Source organism: Gymnogyps californianus, chromosome 6, assembly GCF_018139145.2.
Source record: "Gymnogyps californianus isolate 813 chromosome 6, ASM1813914v2, whole genome shotgun sequence".
NCBI classification, from domain to species: Eukaryota; Metazoa; Chordata; class Aves; order Accipitriformes; family Cathartidae; genus Gymnogyps; species Gymnogyps californianus.
Genome location: NC_059476.1, coordinates 17,454,178 through 17,472,932, shown reverse-complemented (window position 1 = coordinate 17,472,932; position 18,755 = coordinate 17,454,178). Strand labels below are relative to the sequence as shown.

General features: G+C 39.9%; 1 protein-coding gene across 1 annotated transcript in view; it reads right to left on the bottom strand.

Moving 5' to 3' along the window:
* KNDC1 (kinase non-catalytic C-lobe domain containing 1) overlaps window positions 1-18,074 on the bottom strand; it is a 65,515-nt gene extending 47,441 nt beyond the window's left edge. The window contains exons 1-3 of the mRNA XM_050898948.1: window positions 17,935-18,074; window positions 13,019-13,217; window positions 9,855-9,913 (exon numbers count right to left, since the gene is read on the bottom strand). Of these exons, the coding sequence (XP_050754905.1) occupies window positions 9,855-9,913; window positions 13,019-13,217; window positions 17,935-18,036 (360 nt within the window). The 5' untranslated portion in view covers window positions 18,037-18,074. The remainder of the gene's footprint in view (window positions 1-9,854; window positions 9,914-13,018; window positions 13,218-17,934) is intronic.
* Window positions 18,075-18,755: the final 681 nt, after the last annotated feature.

The window sequence follows — 18,755 nt, the reverse complement described above, 5'->3', positions numbered from 1 at the left end:
ACTTCTAATCACCTCCTTAGGCTGCTGTATACAAACCCCTTCTCTTTTTTTTTTTTGAGATCTTCTTTGATAGGAGATACATATTTGTTTAAAAAAAAAAAAAATCATACAATAGGTTTACAGCAGTCTCCATGCTACCTGCAAACACTTTATTTTAACAGCCATATGTTTTGGCTTTCCATATGGCTATGTAAAACACAGGTGACTGCTGTCCGTAGACTAAATTGCCAGCATCTATAGCAGTAATTAATCTGAAAAGCAATATTGTCAATCCAGAGCTACACCCAGAGAGAACAAAAAAATAAGAGAGTCAGAAAACAAACTTTTCAACTGGACCTCAATATAGTTTCAAGAAGCTGTTACCTTAATTATTGCAGTGAAGACTGATATATCTTGAGCCACTGGCAGCCACCTTTGTACACATTCATTTCACTTTAAGAAATCACACGAAGAGGAATATACACAGAAGCTTGACCAAATTTAAACCATGTGATGTGCATGAAGTTACCCATGTGTTTGCAGGGTGAGGACACTAATTAAGAACAAGTTTCTTACACTTCCATCCCATTTTCAGGCTCCCTTAATCACAAAGATCAGCACCCCAACACAGATGAATAGCACACCAATTGACTCCTCTCCTGCAGGACTGTAGAAGTATAATTACGACAGGTAAGGAAGAACATTGCAATAAAACTGCTGGAGACCTCAGAGGTTAGATAGCAAAAGTTACACACATTTATCTTTAAAGCTTCTTGAACAATGCAATTTTTTTAAAACTCCCTTTGAAACCAAGTTTCATGTGTCACAACTCTCCTTATGATTTATGAGCCATTAACCTCCTTACTTTTAAGTTACCTGCCAAAGGTAATTCATTTATCACTTAATTTAACACAATTTATTCCCTGTAGGCATAGAAAGAAGGAAACCTGGGAAACAGTTACATGCATGCTGAGCAGACTAGCTCTGTCTTCTCTAAACTGTATAAGATTTTTTTCATTGTATGGCAAATCTGATGTTATTTGTAGTTACTGAAGTTATTTGTTTAAAAAAAAGTATATTCTTTTTATCTTAAACCTAAAAGAAGGTGCCTACTGGTGAAGTCTGTCACTCTGAACTAATGCATTTGCACAATCCTGTATTGAGGTATGCTTATTCCACATTTTGGAGCTATAAAACTGAAGTGCAACACTTCCAGTTAAGAACACTATGGGACAATAAACTTGAATAGCATCCTAGTTCTTTTACCATGCCATGAATCAATGATATCAGGACTCTGATATGTAAAATATTTGTTGCTGTACAGTAACCAGTTCACTCTTCTTTGAAGTAATAAACTATGTAGATTTTTTCTATTTTTTTTTCTACAAGGAACATATATAAGAATCTTTGATGAACTGCAAATGTAAAAAACTGGCCAAACACTTCTGAACTTATCCCACTGCATAGTATCTTGTTAAGACCACATTCAAAACACCGATTTTCACAGAACAGCTGTAGGTGACTGAAATAGCAAATGAGTAGGTAGCTCTCATTGTATATATCAGGAATGTAAACAGAAGAGGGTAAACAGGAAGGATTTAGGGTTTTTTTTGCAGGGGGAGGGTTGGGGGCTGGTTTTGGTTTGGGTTTTGTTTGATTGTTTCATAGGGGAATGGTTTCTGCAGAAGTAAACCTTGCTCCTTGTTCTCTATTCAGGCGTAGAACTCATGTATAATGTGATAGGACTTGAAGTGTATAGCCCATAAACAAAAAATTTTTACAAGGAAAGTGTAACAAATATTTCATTCATGTGCTTCTTCAAAAACTGATTAGATCAGCCTTCCTGAGTAAAAAGGCAACACCTGTTGCCATTACAATTGAGAGAAAGGAGGAGAGGTTTGGTTTGGTTTTTTTAAAGTTGGTGAAAGGGCTCAAAAGTTCAAGAATCCTGGAGTATGGATATACTAACAGGTTTATACAAAACCTGCTCCAAGCGGTCATCTAAGAAAGCCTAAGTCACTTGCAATCCATTTCCCACAAGACAAGATCCTTAGCTTCAAAAGCATGTTCTCAATTGTTCTTTGAAGCTTTTTTGAAATGCTGTAACTAAGGAGAATGATGTGTGAGTGATAACCATTTTGTCATAATCCTGAAGGCTCTGTTGACTAAATCTCAAGCAACCTAATAATATAACTCTACAACCATCTAATTCACAGTGAAAACTGAACTAGTCTCAAAATTTTATCTGGAGATTAGGAAGTCATCCATTCTGCCATCTACTAAGTCAATCAGTTCCTGAACCTTTCAAAAAGAAGGTGGTATTTATGAATGTTCTCATACACTGGTGAAATGGCTCTATTTTCAGTTCATGCAAATGGTAAAAATGAACTGTTTGTCATTGCTCCAGGGAGTATAAAGTCTCCAGATGCAGTCTAGCAATGATCATAGATCTTTTAGTGACCTGAATATCCATGTAAAATAGACATAAAATTAATGAAAGATACATCTTTTGATATCAAGTAAAGACAAGGAATAATTTTGGTGGAGGTCTTCATGTTGCCTTTAAGGGTTCAGGCTTAAATTTCAAAAGTATTTTTGAACATTCTAAAGAGTAAATGATGGAAATAAGCGGAGAGTGCAATAGAAAAGTTCTGCCAGTAAGACCAGTATGATGATGGGTCCAAAGAAATGAGTTTGAACGGGTAGGACCAGAAACTGACAGATAATTCTACCAGCACTAAGGAACACAACTTCATCCATAGCTGAGAAAGTATCAGTACTAATCAGAAGAGTTATGTGGAGGAGGCTGGAGATAAACAACTGATCCAAAACATTTGTGCGTCTTTAACACTAAGGAGCTTAGAGTTTTATGACACTTGTGTTGGGTTTGTATGGCAGGGTTTTGGTAGCAGGGGAGGGGCTATAGGGGTGGCTCCTGGGAGAAGCTGCTAGAAGCTTCCCCGGCTCCAAGTCAGACCTGCCGCTGGCCAAGGCCGAGCCCGTCGGCGACAGCGGTAGTGCCTCTGTGACAGCATATTTAAGAAGGGCCAAAAAAGACTGCTGAAAAAGCTGCAGTGGAGAGGGGAGTGGGATGCGAGAGAAACAACTGTGCAGACACTGAGGTCAGTGAAGGAGAGGGAGGAGTGGGTGAGCAGCCGCATGGTGCTTTGTTGCCAGCTGGGCTTAAACCACGACACACTGCACAAGCATAACAGAAGAAAACAATCTGTCCTCTTTGCCATAGATTTTTGCTCATGATGGGAACTATCTGCAAGTTTATCCAACAGAGCTCCTCAGGCTTCTAAAAGAGTAAACTTCAACTACCACAAGAACCAACTGTTTTAAGACAGAACACCAATTCTTCTTTCCCTCACAAAACCAAAATCCTCAAATAAGCTGATTTGAAAAATGCTTTTGTACATCAGGGGATAATCTTCCTCAATCTTAAGGAAAATACGTATCTTAGCTTTAATAATGCCTTCTTATAGGGACCTAATAGCCAAGTAAGGAAGAAACCTAAAATACTACGTATTTTCATTGAGCAGGTTACCTGTACAGTCAGTCATTTCTCTTCTGAGGACATTTTTCTGCCAAAGAGACAGACTATTCCTGATAAAAATAGAAGTCAGTCTGTGAAAAGTTGTGCTTCAGATTTCGAGGCAAAACTGTAAAAATACTGGCAATATGCTCAAAAGCCAGCTAGAAAAGACCAATATGACAACTTTGCAAGCTCAACTTCAGAACTAAGCAACAAGCTGTAGGTTTTTGAGGTAATAAACTTTAAGATAGTCTATAAATTTAAAAAAAGAAAAAAGACTTCTGTAAAAAAAAAATCCCGTTGGCCTCATTCTTCCTTTGGTTAGCTCTTTGTATAAAGCAACTAAAGGGTGATACTTGCTCAGCACTAAGTTCCTGAATGGAACCTCAATTGGGCCAATGATGTAAAAGCAAGAGCAGGAGGATTCCATTTCCTCTTCTATAGCACAGTAGAGGCATGGGTAACGAAATAAAAGTAATTTATTTTTGTCACTGAAGGAAAAGACAGCTTTAAATAACACTTAGAAGAAAGAATGGTTTAGACTACAGGAGGAGATAAGTTACCATTTGCTGATGACAAGCCTTGCTGCTGTTAGATAGAATTAGTCTCAAGAGGAGGCTACATGAAATTAAGGGAAACAGAACTCAAGAAAAAAGGCACTAGGTGTTTCAAAAGATTTATTTCCCCCATCAGATAAAAACAAAACCAAAAACCCCTCTAGGAGAACACGTAAAGTCGTCTTTCTTCCTCCTGCACCAAGAGCTAAAGAAAGAATAGAAGAGTAGAGATAATCTCACAGCATTCAAAGCTACTCCTTTAAAAAGACCAGGGAAGTGGCAAAGGCAAGACTTCCTTTATACCTTCTGCTGTTTTGAATTGGGAGAAGGATGAAAGCTTTTGTATTTAGAGAAGGACCAACAGCTGAGACCTGAACACTAGCTCAGTAATGATCAGCTATTGAGAAATATTGCAGTACCAAACTGTCAGCTCAGTTTTCTTCAGTAGGACCAACATATATATACCCCGAACCTTTCCTCCTTTATCTATTACCTAGAACAGTATGTTTCATTTGGCATTTCAATCCATGCATTTATATGCATATAAAATATTTGTATGTATACGGTATATATCAATCCAACTGCCTTGTCACATTTCATAGGAATAAGCCATATGAATCTTAACTATTTAGTTTTCAAAAAATATGTAATACATTTTAGTTTGTCTTTTCTATTTGCACTAGTTATACCACTTTGTGTAGAACAGTTTATTTTTAAGGTTGTTGAAACACTTGGACTTTTTTTTTAATAATATAAATCAACTATAACCCACTGAGAACTGCAAGTCAACACCTGTCACATTCTAGCAGAGACAGGCAGTGTACAGCCTTCTCTGGTTCTGATTCTCTCCCAGGTGAGAGATCAGCATACCCCACTCCTGCCATGATAGCAAAAAGCAAGAACAAGTTCTAGATGAGAAAACAGAGACAAGTGTGAACCTCACTTTCTTCCCATTCTCTATCCCATATTTCCCCCTTCCCTTCAAGGTAGTATTCAACTCTGTATCACTTTTTCAGTTCTTTTATTTCTGAAAGGTTTTAATCCTGCTGCATACTGAGGTTTCTGAACTATTGCATTTTATCACCTCTAAATAATGGAAGAAGTCATTAAACAGAAGCATTATCCAGTCTGCTTTAGATATAAAAAACCCTAGGCAGACAAGACTGAAAATTCACTGATTTCTGTTACAGAGGTTCACTAGAACAAGCAAAATTGAATAGCCACATTATTAAACAATTATAAATGCAAGTTCACACATGGCAGACATTGGTCCTTCATCTCACTAAAAGCTCATATCTTAGAAATGTGGGGTTCTACATCAATGAACCTCTGTGTCAGACTCAATGGCAGTTTTGTGATGCAGACAAACAGCTATTTGAAACTGGTTTGAGATAGCCAATGTTTTTAACCTGAGGCAAAGTTGTATTGTAGTGATAGCTATTAATGAACTCACCAATATTTAACTATTTCTGTTGTGCCTCCCATTGGTCAAATTTCACAAGTCTAGCACTGTACTGCCCAGGGCAAGAAAATGAAATGTGAACCATTTTCATTAGGAGAAGGTTAAAGCTCTTCCTATTTAGAGGAGGGAATCAGGACGCAGTATTAAGTTTATACTGAAGATGAATTGTTTGATAAGCCTAGTATATAGTCAAGTAGGCAAATTCTAAAGAAGTCTCAAATCTGTATTTTTGCATCTCAGTCTCTTAATGTTTTTCTAGAATAGAAAAATTCACATTCTATACTGCTCTCTGCAGAAGCACACCAGTAAAACATTACAAAACTAGAGGCTAGCCTTTATACTCAAGATGTTTCTAACTGCCTTCTACCTCAAGATTCAATGAGAACAAAAAAGTGGTCAGTATTTGCTATAGCAAATACAGACACACCTTCCGTCTTAGAGGAGAAGCAGAAAGTGAGATCTTTCCATCAATGCAGGCAAGTAACAGCTTCAGTCATCAGAAAGCTTTTACTGAGCACAGCCACATCACATACCTGCATATACATTACAAATAAAAGATGATAATAAATGTACTGTATAGAAATTCACCTTTTCTTTGGAGTTACAGTGTGGATCATAACTCTAAGTTTCTCTCCTGTTCCCCTCTCTTTGCAGCACCAACCCTTAACAGTGCAGTTACTAGGGCACAATGGTAACAGAAATCTGTAAGGAGATAGCGAAGTTAGAGGGAAAGAAATTAACATGAACAGATACCCAGAAGGTTCTCTATTTTAGTCCAATGCTGTCCTAGAGACCAACAATACCTGCTTGGCTGCCTTTTCTGCCCTTGCACTGTGACAATGCTTACACCAGGAAGAGGAGGACATAACAGAACTATCCTATTAAATGCTGCTCCAACCGCTTAGCAGTACAGTCATTCCAAGGTCTCTTGAGACCCTCAGAAACTGCAATCCTTTCTCCAGCCCCACAGGTTGGAACTGTGGCAGCACTAAAGAAGTCACCAGTTGGAAAGCTCAGCCATACTTCACTGTTGGCACCAAAAGCCCCGTTCACAGCTACTTCCTTCTTAACATCTTTCTCTCTATAAAGTCTATTCTACACCTGACACTGAAGCTGACAACTCCCTGAAGGGCTAGTTTTCACCTTCCTACTCTCAACAGTAACTGAAGTTGGTGTTATTATTCCCACTTTACAACTAGAGAGCAGGTCAGGAAACAAGGCACAAGTCTAAAACAAACCATGTGAAATCAATTACTTTTCAGTCCTGTGCATTGTCATTTGGACGAAGCTTTAGAGCTCTTGCTATTTGAAATTCCAACTAGAAACTGAAATTTTTAATAGTGTTGTTTCAGACACCAGGACAGTAATGCATTTCAATTTGTTTCCTGTGTCTATTACCCTTGTGTGCTTGTGAGTGCCAGCTAAGTTTAGTAACTAATTAGACTGGAGTCACAATTCCATTAGAGGTCTGGATCAGTAATTCACCAAGCAGGAAACAAAACATCTCTTGTTGAAATAACTGTAGCTTTATTTGAGGGATTTTTTAAAAAAAGAGTTTAAAGAGGGAGAAGTCATCCAGTAGCTATACAAACCTCATTGTGTGCTTCCATTTTAGAAGCCACAAAATAGGTCATGCTCAAATCAAGCGAAACCTCTGGCTGACATAAGTATTTTAAATCAGCTGAGCTTTGACACTGGAGTAATAGCTATCAAAGATCATCCTGAACATAATTTGTAGTTTCAATACTGATTTTTTTCTTTATATTGAAATTGGACAGTTTCAATACAAACACTACTTTCCATTGTTCTAAACAAAGCATACTAAGCAGCTGCAAAAACACTCCTTCAACAAAGAACAACTGAGTAAGGTCATTACCAAGGAAGAAGCAAGAAGTAACACAAAAGATTTCACACCCCTGTAAAAAGGGCAGCTTATTGGTATAGTACAAAGAATCTTGTAATACTGAGAAAGCACAAGGGCCCACGGTTTCTTCAGAGAGATGTATATAAACCAGTGCTATTCTGCTATTGCATGCCAGGAGGTTATAACTAGGGGCAAGGGGATAGACAAAAGTATCAATACCTTTGAAAAAGAGAAGACCTTGAAGTATTAGCACCAAGAAGGAAACAGCTAGCTTGGAAAGCTTTCAATATTATAAAACCCTTGTAACAAGTACATAAGGATTAACCCACTGTAGGTCTTAGAAACTGCAAAAGCAAGCAGAGGTCAGTGTGGAATCCCTGGCAGAATTTGATCTGGTACTGAAGTACTTAAAATTGAACCAAACTCTGCAAGTGGTAAGAGGTAAAGCTTTGCAAGTTCCACGAATACTCAGAATCCCGTAGCTGTCTGACAAAATGCACACAAAGCCCAGAGTAAAACAACACACCTCTGCCTCAAAGTGGAAAGGCTCTGCCTTTTCAGTCTTGTGCGTTGCCCTAAGATGGTCAACGGGAAACAGTTGAGGCAACAGGACACTGTTGTAGTACTGCTCTCCCTGCTTTGCAAGGTTCCCCAGCTTGCTAGATAAAGAAATAGGAGCAATGGACAGAAATCAGTGCACCCAGCCCTTTCCCCACTTCACAACAGACAAGGCAGAGCATGTTGACTTCCTTCCACACAAATGTGTACCTTCATGTATCTTCATCGACCTTTGCAAAAAAAGCAAAAGGATCAATGTTCAGAGCCACTCCTGACTCAAACAGCTTTCACTGACTGTGTAATTGTTGTTTGTGCTGTACTTGGTATTGTGATTCACTGGGGCTTAACAGGCTTGTAAGTACTGCCGAAAGAGAAGAGTTAAATAAAAAACGCGTACACAGATGAGTTTTACCCAAGAGGCATACAATGGCCTTGTATATCAGACAGAACTAAAATTTCAGGTCACTTAGCATTCCCACAGTCTTCCCAAATCCCCATTTCACCTTGTCCCATCCCCTTGGTCTTTGAACCTCCTTCAGTGTATCTATTTGCTATATGCATAAGAGTTCAGCAACTCCTAGAGGAGGAGAAAGGGTTGGGGGGAAATGCAAGTTTGCCAGAGGAGCAAGTAATTCCACAAATCTTGTAAGCGTTTCTGTGTCAAATCTTGGAGGCTTCTTAAGGGGCAAGGGATGGAGAACATATTTATGTAAAATCTTAAGTCCAGCTTCAGAAGTACAACAAAAAGAAACAAACAAAAAATAGTCACCTTTGGGTGATGTTGGGACTTGCTTTCCTCAACCATATCTGAATATAAAGACTGCTACTGTTGCCAAGGTTACATGCAATAGCAGTCACCTCCTAACCACCCCCCACCTGCATTGGCTCCCTGTCCCCCAAGACTCCCAAAAAACCAGCCTGGGGGTGGTGGGGGGGGGAGAGTGAGCACAACATCACTAGAGCTCTGCTGGCCTATATAACTACATTAACAAAGCATAGCAACAGGGAAAAATGTTGCATCTCTAACCTTCAAAGATTGTACTACATATTCTATAATACTACCCTTCCCGCCTTATCATTCTCATCTTACTTGTAGTACTCCACACTTCCAAGGTTCACTTATCCTTCCTCCCCGCCCCCGAAGGAAATATAGAGAACTATAAGCATGATTATGAAGGCTGTAACTACAAAAAGTAAAAGGTATTTGCATCGAACTATAAAGAAACAGAATAAGTTTTTTTATACCTTGAATAGAACATGTTGCTAATTAAAGCATTTGAATTATCTAAGAATACATGCCAGAAAAAATACTGTATTAAAAAAAGGATATTAAGCAAGCAAGCACTCCTGCAGCATGCAATGAGATGGTTGACTTGGGAGGCTAATGAATTAGTATAAACAATTTAAACCTAATTTAATTTAACAATGTAGAGCACTTGTGCATTTCAAAGCAACAGATAGTCATTTGTTTCTTCATTAAATCAAAGATAAAATTGCTGATTACCCTTCCATGAATTATTTTATTGAAGAGGATGGCAAACAAATTTTATATTTAGTCATAAAAGTTCATGGCTAGTCCCCAAACAAGCAAATGTAACCAGTGAAGGATACCAGTGAACATAACATAGACCAGCTGTGGTTTAAGGCAACACATTATTCACCCAAAATAGATTCTCACATTTTAACAGTTAGTGAACAAATGTTTATAGAAAAAATTAATATAGCATTTTAAGTTTACTTTTTATTTCCACAAAACATATTAAACAGCACAATTTACTATTCACAGTCTTTAAATGTGTTAAAATTATATGTTGAGAATGCTGAGCATTTGATACTGCCAGAAGTACTAAAATGATTAAACCCCCCTCTATTTTACAGATAAATTTATGAACTTGCCTCAAAAGTGTTACCGGTGATATCAAATTCTGGTGGAACAAAGGCACCCTCTGGATCATCTTTGAAAGCAAAAGGAAACGTGTCAGATTAGAAATTAGTAGTCTTGCTTGTTTAAAAAACAAACCAATTTGTTGCTACAAATTTAATGATACACTCATATCTAATACGAAAGAAACTATGTACATAGCAGTATTTTGGTTCACTCACATCTGATGTACAAAGAACTTGTTATCCATGTTTCTAGTACTGTAAGTAAAATAAAGTGCTATTTTCAAGCTTTCTGCAAGCAGATACCATACTTTTCCTACTAAGAAACAAAACAGACAAAACACCCCCAAAGAAATACAGTTACCATGCCTAACCACTTCTTGCCTTCAGACATTTATGTTTGGACCAAGTTATCACCTAAGCTGGCGTGGCTCAGCTGTGGTTTGCAGGTTTGATTTGATTAATGGGACATTTCCATTCACTATTTTCCGCTGCAGACCTGGGGCATAAGGGTTCAAGCAGCAAAAACAACCTGAACAGCTAATTGCCTCTTCATCTACAGGCCAGCTTAGAACCTTGACCTTTCTGCTTAGTTTGTTTTAATTATGATAAAAGAGTTGAGGAAGCACATTCCCTACCCATGTGCTGCTTAGCAGAGAACTGAGCTACGGCAGCAGCCACTTTTGAGTGAAGAGGTGGAAGGAAGAAAGGAACATCTTATGAGAGACCGATGTTGCTGCTGCATCCAAGCATGCATGTAATATCACACTCTACTGATGTCACATGAACCCAGTAAAGAACACCAGGGGATTAAAAAAGTGCCCAACTAAAAATCTACTCTTCATGTACATATTCAACTCACCTAGTCTATCCTTCTGTGAAGCCAACGGATGACTGAGATAATTTTCAAGCAAAGACTCTAAGTTTCCCTTCTCAACGGGGACAAAAAAAAATAAGCTCACAGGCGTAGCATACTCATCATAGTTTTAGCTCTACCAGAACTTTTTTGCCTGTATTTTAGAAGTGAAATGCAAAGCTCTTATTGTGAAGATACTAAACTCAGTTATATGGTAAAGAGGACTTTTTTTACATATTCATATATTGCAGCTATCTAGCATGGCTGACACTGCAGATGCCAACAACTGATCTACATTTCCTTATGATGTTCCTGATTCTACTTTCGCACTGAAAAAGAGGGGTATGGAACTAATTCTGCATTCCCCCCACCACATTTTTTCCTGATATTTGGGGGAGCAGAAGGGGAAGGGAACTAATAGACAGAAGATGTTTTGTCCTCCCTTCTCCCTTACCCCCCGACTACTGCTCCTTCTTTTTATCTCTCCACTACCTTTCTCCTTTCTTTTGATAGAACATTTTAAAGGCTGTACAAGCATATAATTTTTATCACTGGTAAAGCTCACTGTATTCTTTTAATATAATGTTTACAATGGAAATTTGTCTGATTTGAAGAGACAAGAAGATATCAGAGCCCTTGGCAGAACATCCTATTGAATGTTTGTCACTTTAGCACCACAGAAACTGCAGGAAGCAGAACACTGCTAAAGCAGAGGTGACAGGCTGTTCATTTTCTCTCACTGGCAAACAAATCCAGAGGTTATCATGTTCTTCTGAAAGAATAAATCCATAGGCAACAACTATAGGGAAGCAAAAAGGACAACCTCCCCAAGTGCCTATCTAACAAACTATATTTTAACCAAATAGTAACAACATCTGAGGGAAAGGGGAACTGAAAGACTCAGAGACACAGTGGAGTGTGTGTGGGAAATAGAATACATACATAACTTTTTGCATTCCTAGGAAAAACGCAACTTTCTTTAAAGAGAACTAATGAAAAGTCTCTTCCTCAGAGACTAACATGACTTCAGGGAACAAAATCTTTGTACATTTGCTTTGCATGGGAATTTGTTATCCCACATTTTAAGCACTTGAATATGGCAAATTCCTGGATCAATTGTTTGCCAGCTATTCAATTAGACTAAAACATTACGAAGAAATTGATTTTTTTTCTTTCCCAGCTGAAAGCAAAGATCTTAGTTGAGGGGCATTTTTCATCCACTAGATTTATTCTCTTCAACAAGTCTTTCATATACCCTTACAAATACGAAGCCAGCTTTTTTTCTTTTTTTAATTTCAAGTTACAACAAGCTCCTTAAAATAAAGGAAATTGATTCCACATTACCCTATTAACATGAAACAAAGTTGACTTTTGAGAAATTTAAGCACAACACAAATACCACAACAATTATGAAGATACATTTTCATCTTTATTAATTACATTTTATGATGTTACATGCTTATTTGAAATACTATCTTTAATTCTAAAGAAGGCAACAAATATTCATTACAAAGTTACCTTACCCATTTTTTCTAAATACTGTGATCTAGATTTTGACTAAAAGAATAAACACTTATTCTGACATAGATTTAAAGATAAATTAGGTTAAAGAAAACATAACAAAAACCTGAATAGCGTGTATATGGACTAGAACGGTTCTTCAAGTTCAAGCTGACATAATTGTAAAAGGAGTACAGAATAAGAGCTGGGGTTTTTTTTGTTTTGTAATATCCCTAACAGGCTTTTTTAGTATATTAAAATTCATTTCTCAGTCACACTTGCTGAGTCTAAAAATCATTACTTTAAAAAAAAATAATAATCCTTTATTCAAGAGAGAGCTTTCCTTTCTAACAGTGAATATGCACTAGAATTGCCCATTCTCTATGGCCGCAATCATCAAGATACATTGAATGTCAGATTTCTCTAGAAACAGAACATATCCATGAAATGAGAAGAACTGGAAGAGACCAAGAACATGCTTTACATAGGTAGAGACTTGTGCACACAGATACACAAATACATAACCTACAGCGTTTAAAATGGAGATAAATTACATTCCCCTGGATTACATTCCCCAAGATAAGTCTTAAAATAACTAGGAAGAATCTTCTAAGCAAGCTCATAAAAGCCTTTGTTCATCAATCACAAAGCTGAGCATGTAGTTTCATACGGATCTATACACACCCATTCCTAAACAAGTTTTTGTTTTCTCCTTATTTTAATTATAAGTCTTAAGAATAGAATATAATGCTTTACTACAGTCTCTCACCATGAGTTTCCATAGTTCTAAAACAAATGGCCTGGGAACACAAATACTTACCACTGAGCTGTTCCATGAAGCATACATTGCCATTGGTGTTAAAAGCCAAAGTGTCAGGAGTGATGCAGAGTGTCTGGAAGATTGCAGAATGGGCAATGCTCTTCAGAGAATGGCAACACTCCAGGCAAATTGCCCAAATATCTTGCTCTGTAAGACAGCTATCCCGCAGTGACAAAATATCAGCAAGGGACACATTCTCCTGCCAAGATATGAATTCATAAATTACCCTGGATTTCATGACACTACTTTGTGTATCATAGATTACATTTGACACAATTGGCTAAGAGTAATGTTTCCAGCAAGTTCTCAGACTTTCTGGACACTGATTAATGCCCCAAGAAACACCAAGTGCATGACTTTTCTCTTAACATAGAGTCTTTTAAGCAGAGTTAACCTGAACAAAGGTATCACAGCACGTTAACATCAAAAAAAGACTTACTATGGGAGCTATGTAAGTTACATAAACACTGCATCAAAGTTAGGGAAACAGACCATTTGGAGGTAAAAGCAGAGAGACTAACATTTTGTTTAACCACTGTCTCCCTTAAGCTCTCCCAGGTGCCTTTGGATAAACTACTTAAAAATTCTCTTCATAGCAGTTTTCCCTACCATCTGTGATCTGGGAAAAAGTACCCTCTAAAGTAGCCTGTCTTAAGAATGATGTTCTTGTGAAGTTTAGTGGTGTAGACCATTTAATAAACACTCAAAAGCCAAACAAGCCATAGGAAGAGTGTTCTTATACTCTGACTTAAAACCAAACACTAGGCCTTCCCATTACACCCAGAGCTCTTAGTGATCAAAATAGTATATGGACTTCGTTTCTAAGTTACTGTCCTAAACTATAAGTCAACCTCCTTTGACCCTGTCATCACAATAAGGCTATGAGGAGTCCAGTTCCAAAAAAATGGGGCTCTAATGTGGCTTTTGTGGTCAAGATGTTCAGAAACAGTGCTTTGTTCACAGCAGCTAGCCTTTTTATGTACATTTTTTAGAATACAAAACTAATACGTTACCCATAGCTACAGAAGTAAAAAGTTTTCATGAACTTAAAGGCATGACAAAAAAACCATACAAACAAAACATCAATTCCATCTGTAAGGAAAAATAAGCTAACAGAAAAATGGAAGTGTCTACAGAAGTTAATTTGCATCAAAGCTACACCACTATTAATTACACATAATATTTTCTCATTTATATGTAGTAATTAAGACTAAAGACTATACTTCTGAATGATAATAAATATACCTTGAAGATGTAGCTGCATATTACTTAGAATATAGAAAAAAGAAAGTATCTCATTGTCAGCAAAGCACAATGTGAGCTATCTTAAAGCTCAGAAAACTGTAGTGTTTTATAACTTTCTTTACGTACCTCAGTACTGGAGAATATCAATGATACTTGGAATACCATTTACAGAAAGGTTAACAGTTTGTTAACATGTTTTTCAGAGACTTAAGTATTGCACTCATCCTTCAAACAAGGACCAATCTTCAGTCTAAAAATTTATTTTGCTTTTTGGTCTAAAGTATAATACTTAATAAACATGAGAAAAAACAGGTAGGACATAAAGTGCACTCACTATTATTTGGGAAACTTAACTTCTATTTTCAATATTCTAGTTTTCATCAGCCTAGAGATGGATTGATTTACTAATGGCAGCATTACCACAGTGCCTTCTAGCACTAATCATTGACCCTGGTCTCATTGAGTTCAGTCCTACATCTTAATGAACAGCAAAAACCCTTACAGTTCAGGCCCATGAGACAAAAGATCTCATTTCCGCTGTGCTGTGCTCAGCACCATATGTGTAATGCTGCCATCAGATTTGGAGGGTGGATGAGGAAGTTTTGCACATCTTTATGGGGAACTTCTTTCAAGCATGAAGGGCAGCACAGAGCGTCCTGTATCTGAAAACATAAACGTATGACAAAGAGCTGGACCACAAACCATTAGGCTTTGAAGCTGATCAAACTGATAGGTAGGATGAGGATAGGCTTGGAAAGGAAAGACTAACTTCTTATTCTATGGCCAACCAAAAAAAGTTTAAAAAAAAAAAAGAAGAAAAAGAAGTTCCATGACCAAAGCAATGAACCAATAATTATTTCTATTTTTAAGTCTCCTAGGATCAACCAGCTAGGTGACATGATGGCATTTGCCAAAACTGCAAAAAAAAAGAACGTTTCACTAATCAAGATACAAAATTATGAGAGTTTTATCTGTGCATATGGGTAAGAAAGGCTCAATTTAGAGATTATATGAAATAAATAAAAACTGCAACCTTTAAGACAGCCTCAACATTAAATTCCACTCACAATCAGGACTTGATAGAATTTCTTTTGAGTCAAGCTTTCAGGTTGAGCTCTACAGTGGATATTAATTGTCAGTAGCGATATCTACAGTTTAAACCTACAAAACCATCTTTGTCCTGTGATTATTTGGGGAGTAAATGAAAGATGATGATGATCTCATGTCACACAAACTTATCTTCCTTCCAGGGGATGGGAAAGTTAGGTAATACAGAAAAAAACCAAAGGAAAAAGGAAAAAAGAAAAAAAAGCCTATGAATGTTCAGTGGCTTCCATCAGCAATGGAAGGCTAGGTAAAGATAAAAAACAAAGCAAAACACCAGCACCACCACACAGCAAGCCTTCCTCCTTCCAGTGCTCCGGGACATGAAGTTATTTACTTCACAGAAACCATGTATTTCTCAAATGACCACACTATCTTGACCTTAGTTATTAAAGCTGCTGTTGCAGCAAAGCAAGGTCTTTGCAGAGAATGAAGCACTGAAAACACTGAGACATGCATTTCACTAGTTTGCATCCCCAAAGCAATAAGGAAACAAATTTTTCACTGGGGATGGGGGGGGGGGGGGGAATCCTTTTAAGACTGTAGCATAGGAGTTTTCTGGCAAGCTGAAGCTTCTGTCGAGCCACGACTTCAGTACTTTGGACGACTGAAAGTTGGTTCACTCAAATTACAGGAAAACTTGAGTCTGTTACGTAACAGAGATGCTGATGCTTTTTCCTCTCATCTCATTATCAGTAAAAGACACTTGTAAAAGCAATTGCTTTTTAATAACTACGAAAAGTGAACTGGTTTAATTATTCATGCTTTAATTATTCACCTTAGTTCTCAATTTTCCCTTATATTTTCTTCAGAAAGTATAAACCAGTTCAGTAGCATATGTAATTAAGCAGAAGAAGAAAGAGCAGGAAAAGAAAACAAATTAATTTGCCAGACAACTTATTAAAAAAATTGAAATTAAATATTAAATAGTGTGAGACGAAGAAAGTCCTAGTAAAGAAAGGCATTCGAAATACACCCTCACCCTCAGTATTTCCTACTCTTCAGCTCAGGCAGCTTCTTGCTTCACATATTGGCTTTTGTAAACCACATATATCAGACACCAACCTCATTCCTTATACTATGTACAGTGATGAGAAGCACAGGCTCCACTAAATGACTAAGCAGCATTCACAGCTTTCTGGCACCTAAGTCTTTTTACCAAGATAATTCACAAAAACTTCAAAACTATTTATTCCAGAATCACGGAAAATGTGGCAAACACCATTCATTAAATTCATCACATTTGAAGAAAAACACTGGGTTGCCTGGGTAAGCTCAGAGAGTACTCTTCAAAGCAGCCCTTTTTTATTAACTTCTCTAATCACCAGGTGATAGGTCATGCTCATTCTCTCAACAAAAATATTGAAAATATTCATGTGCCCGGAATAACTAAATAGAAGGGACTGGTGGGAATCCACAATCAAAGTATATATTGAGCAGGTGAGAAAAATGGGTTCAGGTCTTCCTCACACAGAAGAGTTGACCCTCAGCCTTCTCCTATCCTGAAAAAATACTCTAAATATTTAAGCTAATATGTAAAAAGGAGGCCACTACCACCTTCCTTCTATATTTTGCATCGGCCAGTCTGAGAGGGCCTACTACACTGAACACTACAGATGATGGGAGGAAGAGCTAAACTGCTGAGCCATTAGATGACTTAAAGCTGGAAGGAACTTTTCATTTTCAAACTCATTTTTAAATCCTGATTCAACTTGGGTTCTTGACGTAGCAAATAAGAAAGTTTGCAAGACCTGGTTTGGGGAACAAGTGGCTCACATATGGTTCACCAAAATTTTACTTAAAAAAAGAAAAAAACCCAAACCATTTTCCCCAAACATTCACTAGGGGGTAAGGAACACACTTCATGTGGAAAGATACAAAGAAAGATGAGCAACAGGAATAAAAAGCAAGTGCAAAACCAAGTACAAATCCAGACAAATGTGACAACAGAACTGGGTTTAGCTACAGGTTATCTGGCATAACAACTGAACAAACAGATTTAACAGTTTGGTTTTTGGTTTTGTTTTTTTTTTTTTTATTTCCCAGTGACAAAGGCCTTTTTACACAGGGCAGCAAGAAATGGCTGTACAAAAATCTGGTTGGCAGCTACTGGAAACACTTTTGCCCATGTAAGAAATTTCCGTTATCAGGTGCGACAAGGACATGTACTTCCCGACTGCAGCATTAACCCACGGCTACGGCAGGAGTCAGGACACAGTCCACACTCGAGGACCATGACTTTGCTGTTGTGTGGAGAAGGCGCACGGGGATGAATTAAGCCCAACTTGGCAGCTGGGATCACTGGGCAGGAGAAAGCGAGGAACCCGCGGCGAACACACGGAAAGCGAACGGTTATGTCGACGCGGCCTGGCCGCTCCCGCCGGGGCGGGTGAGCCCCCGGGCTCCAGTCGTCTCCGGGGCCCGGCACAGCCGGCGGGCTGCCCCCACAGCGCGGGCAGAAGGAAGGAGACGCCGGTGGGCCCCGCGGGCTGCCCCCGAGGCCGCCTCACCACAGGTGAGCGCAAGGGCGGCGGCGGCGGCTCCGTCCCCGCACCTGCCTCACTCACCTCATCCTCCAGCAGCGTCGGCAGAGGCTCGAAGTCGTAGCAGTTCACCACCTCCTCCTCCTCCTCATAAAACACGTCCTCTGCGGCTTCAACAGCCTCCATTCCACCCGGCGAGGGAGCAGAGGCTTCACCTCCGCAGCCCCACTACGCGCCCGGAGCACGGCCCTCGGCCCCCGCCACGGCTCATCCCCACACCCGCCTGCGGGTTGCCCCCGGCGGCGACCCCCACGGCGCCAGGCCCGCCGGCCCGCTCGCCCGCCCCGCTTTAACCCCTTCCCCTCCCGGTGGGGCCCGGCCGCGGGGCGCCCCCTGCCTCTCCCAGCGGCCCGCCGCCGCCCGCTTAAGCCCTCGGCTGGGTCAGCGCTGCCATGGCAACGCGGCCCGCCGCCGCCGCCTCGCCCGTGCGGCGCGGCCTCACTGCGGCGGCGCCCGCCCTCCTGCGGCGGCGCCCGCCCCCGCCGCCCGCCTCGCCCCACCGCGCCCCGGGGCGTCCCCGAGAGTCACCGGGGCCGGTCGCGAGTCCCGGCGTGTCCCCTGCGCCCCCTCCTCCCCGCTCACGGTGAACTCCCGGCAAGAAGGCGGTGGCGTGGCGGTGGGCCCTGAGGGGCGCGCCCGCCGCAGTGCCAGCTGCGGCCGCGGGGCCGGTCCCCGGCTTGGCTGCGCTCTCCGGGCGAACGGGGGCGGCGGGAGGGAGGGCTAGTGTCGGGCGAGAGCCCGGGGCGGCGGCGTTGCCTGGCGCCCGAGGTGCTGACGGTCGGTATGGCCGGAGAGCTGCTCCCCCCCGGCGAACGATTTCCTCCCGTGAGGGGCACCGCGGGCGA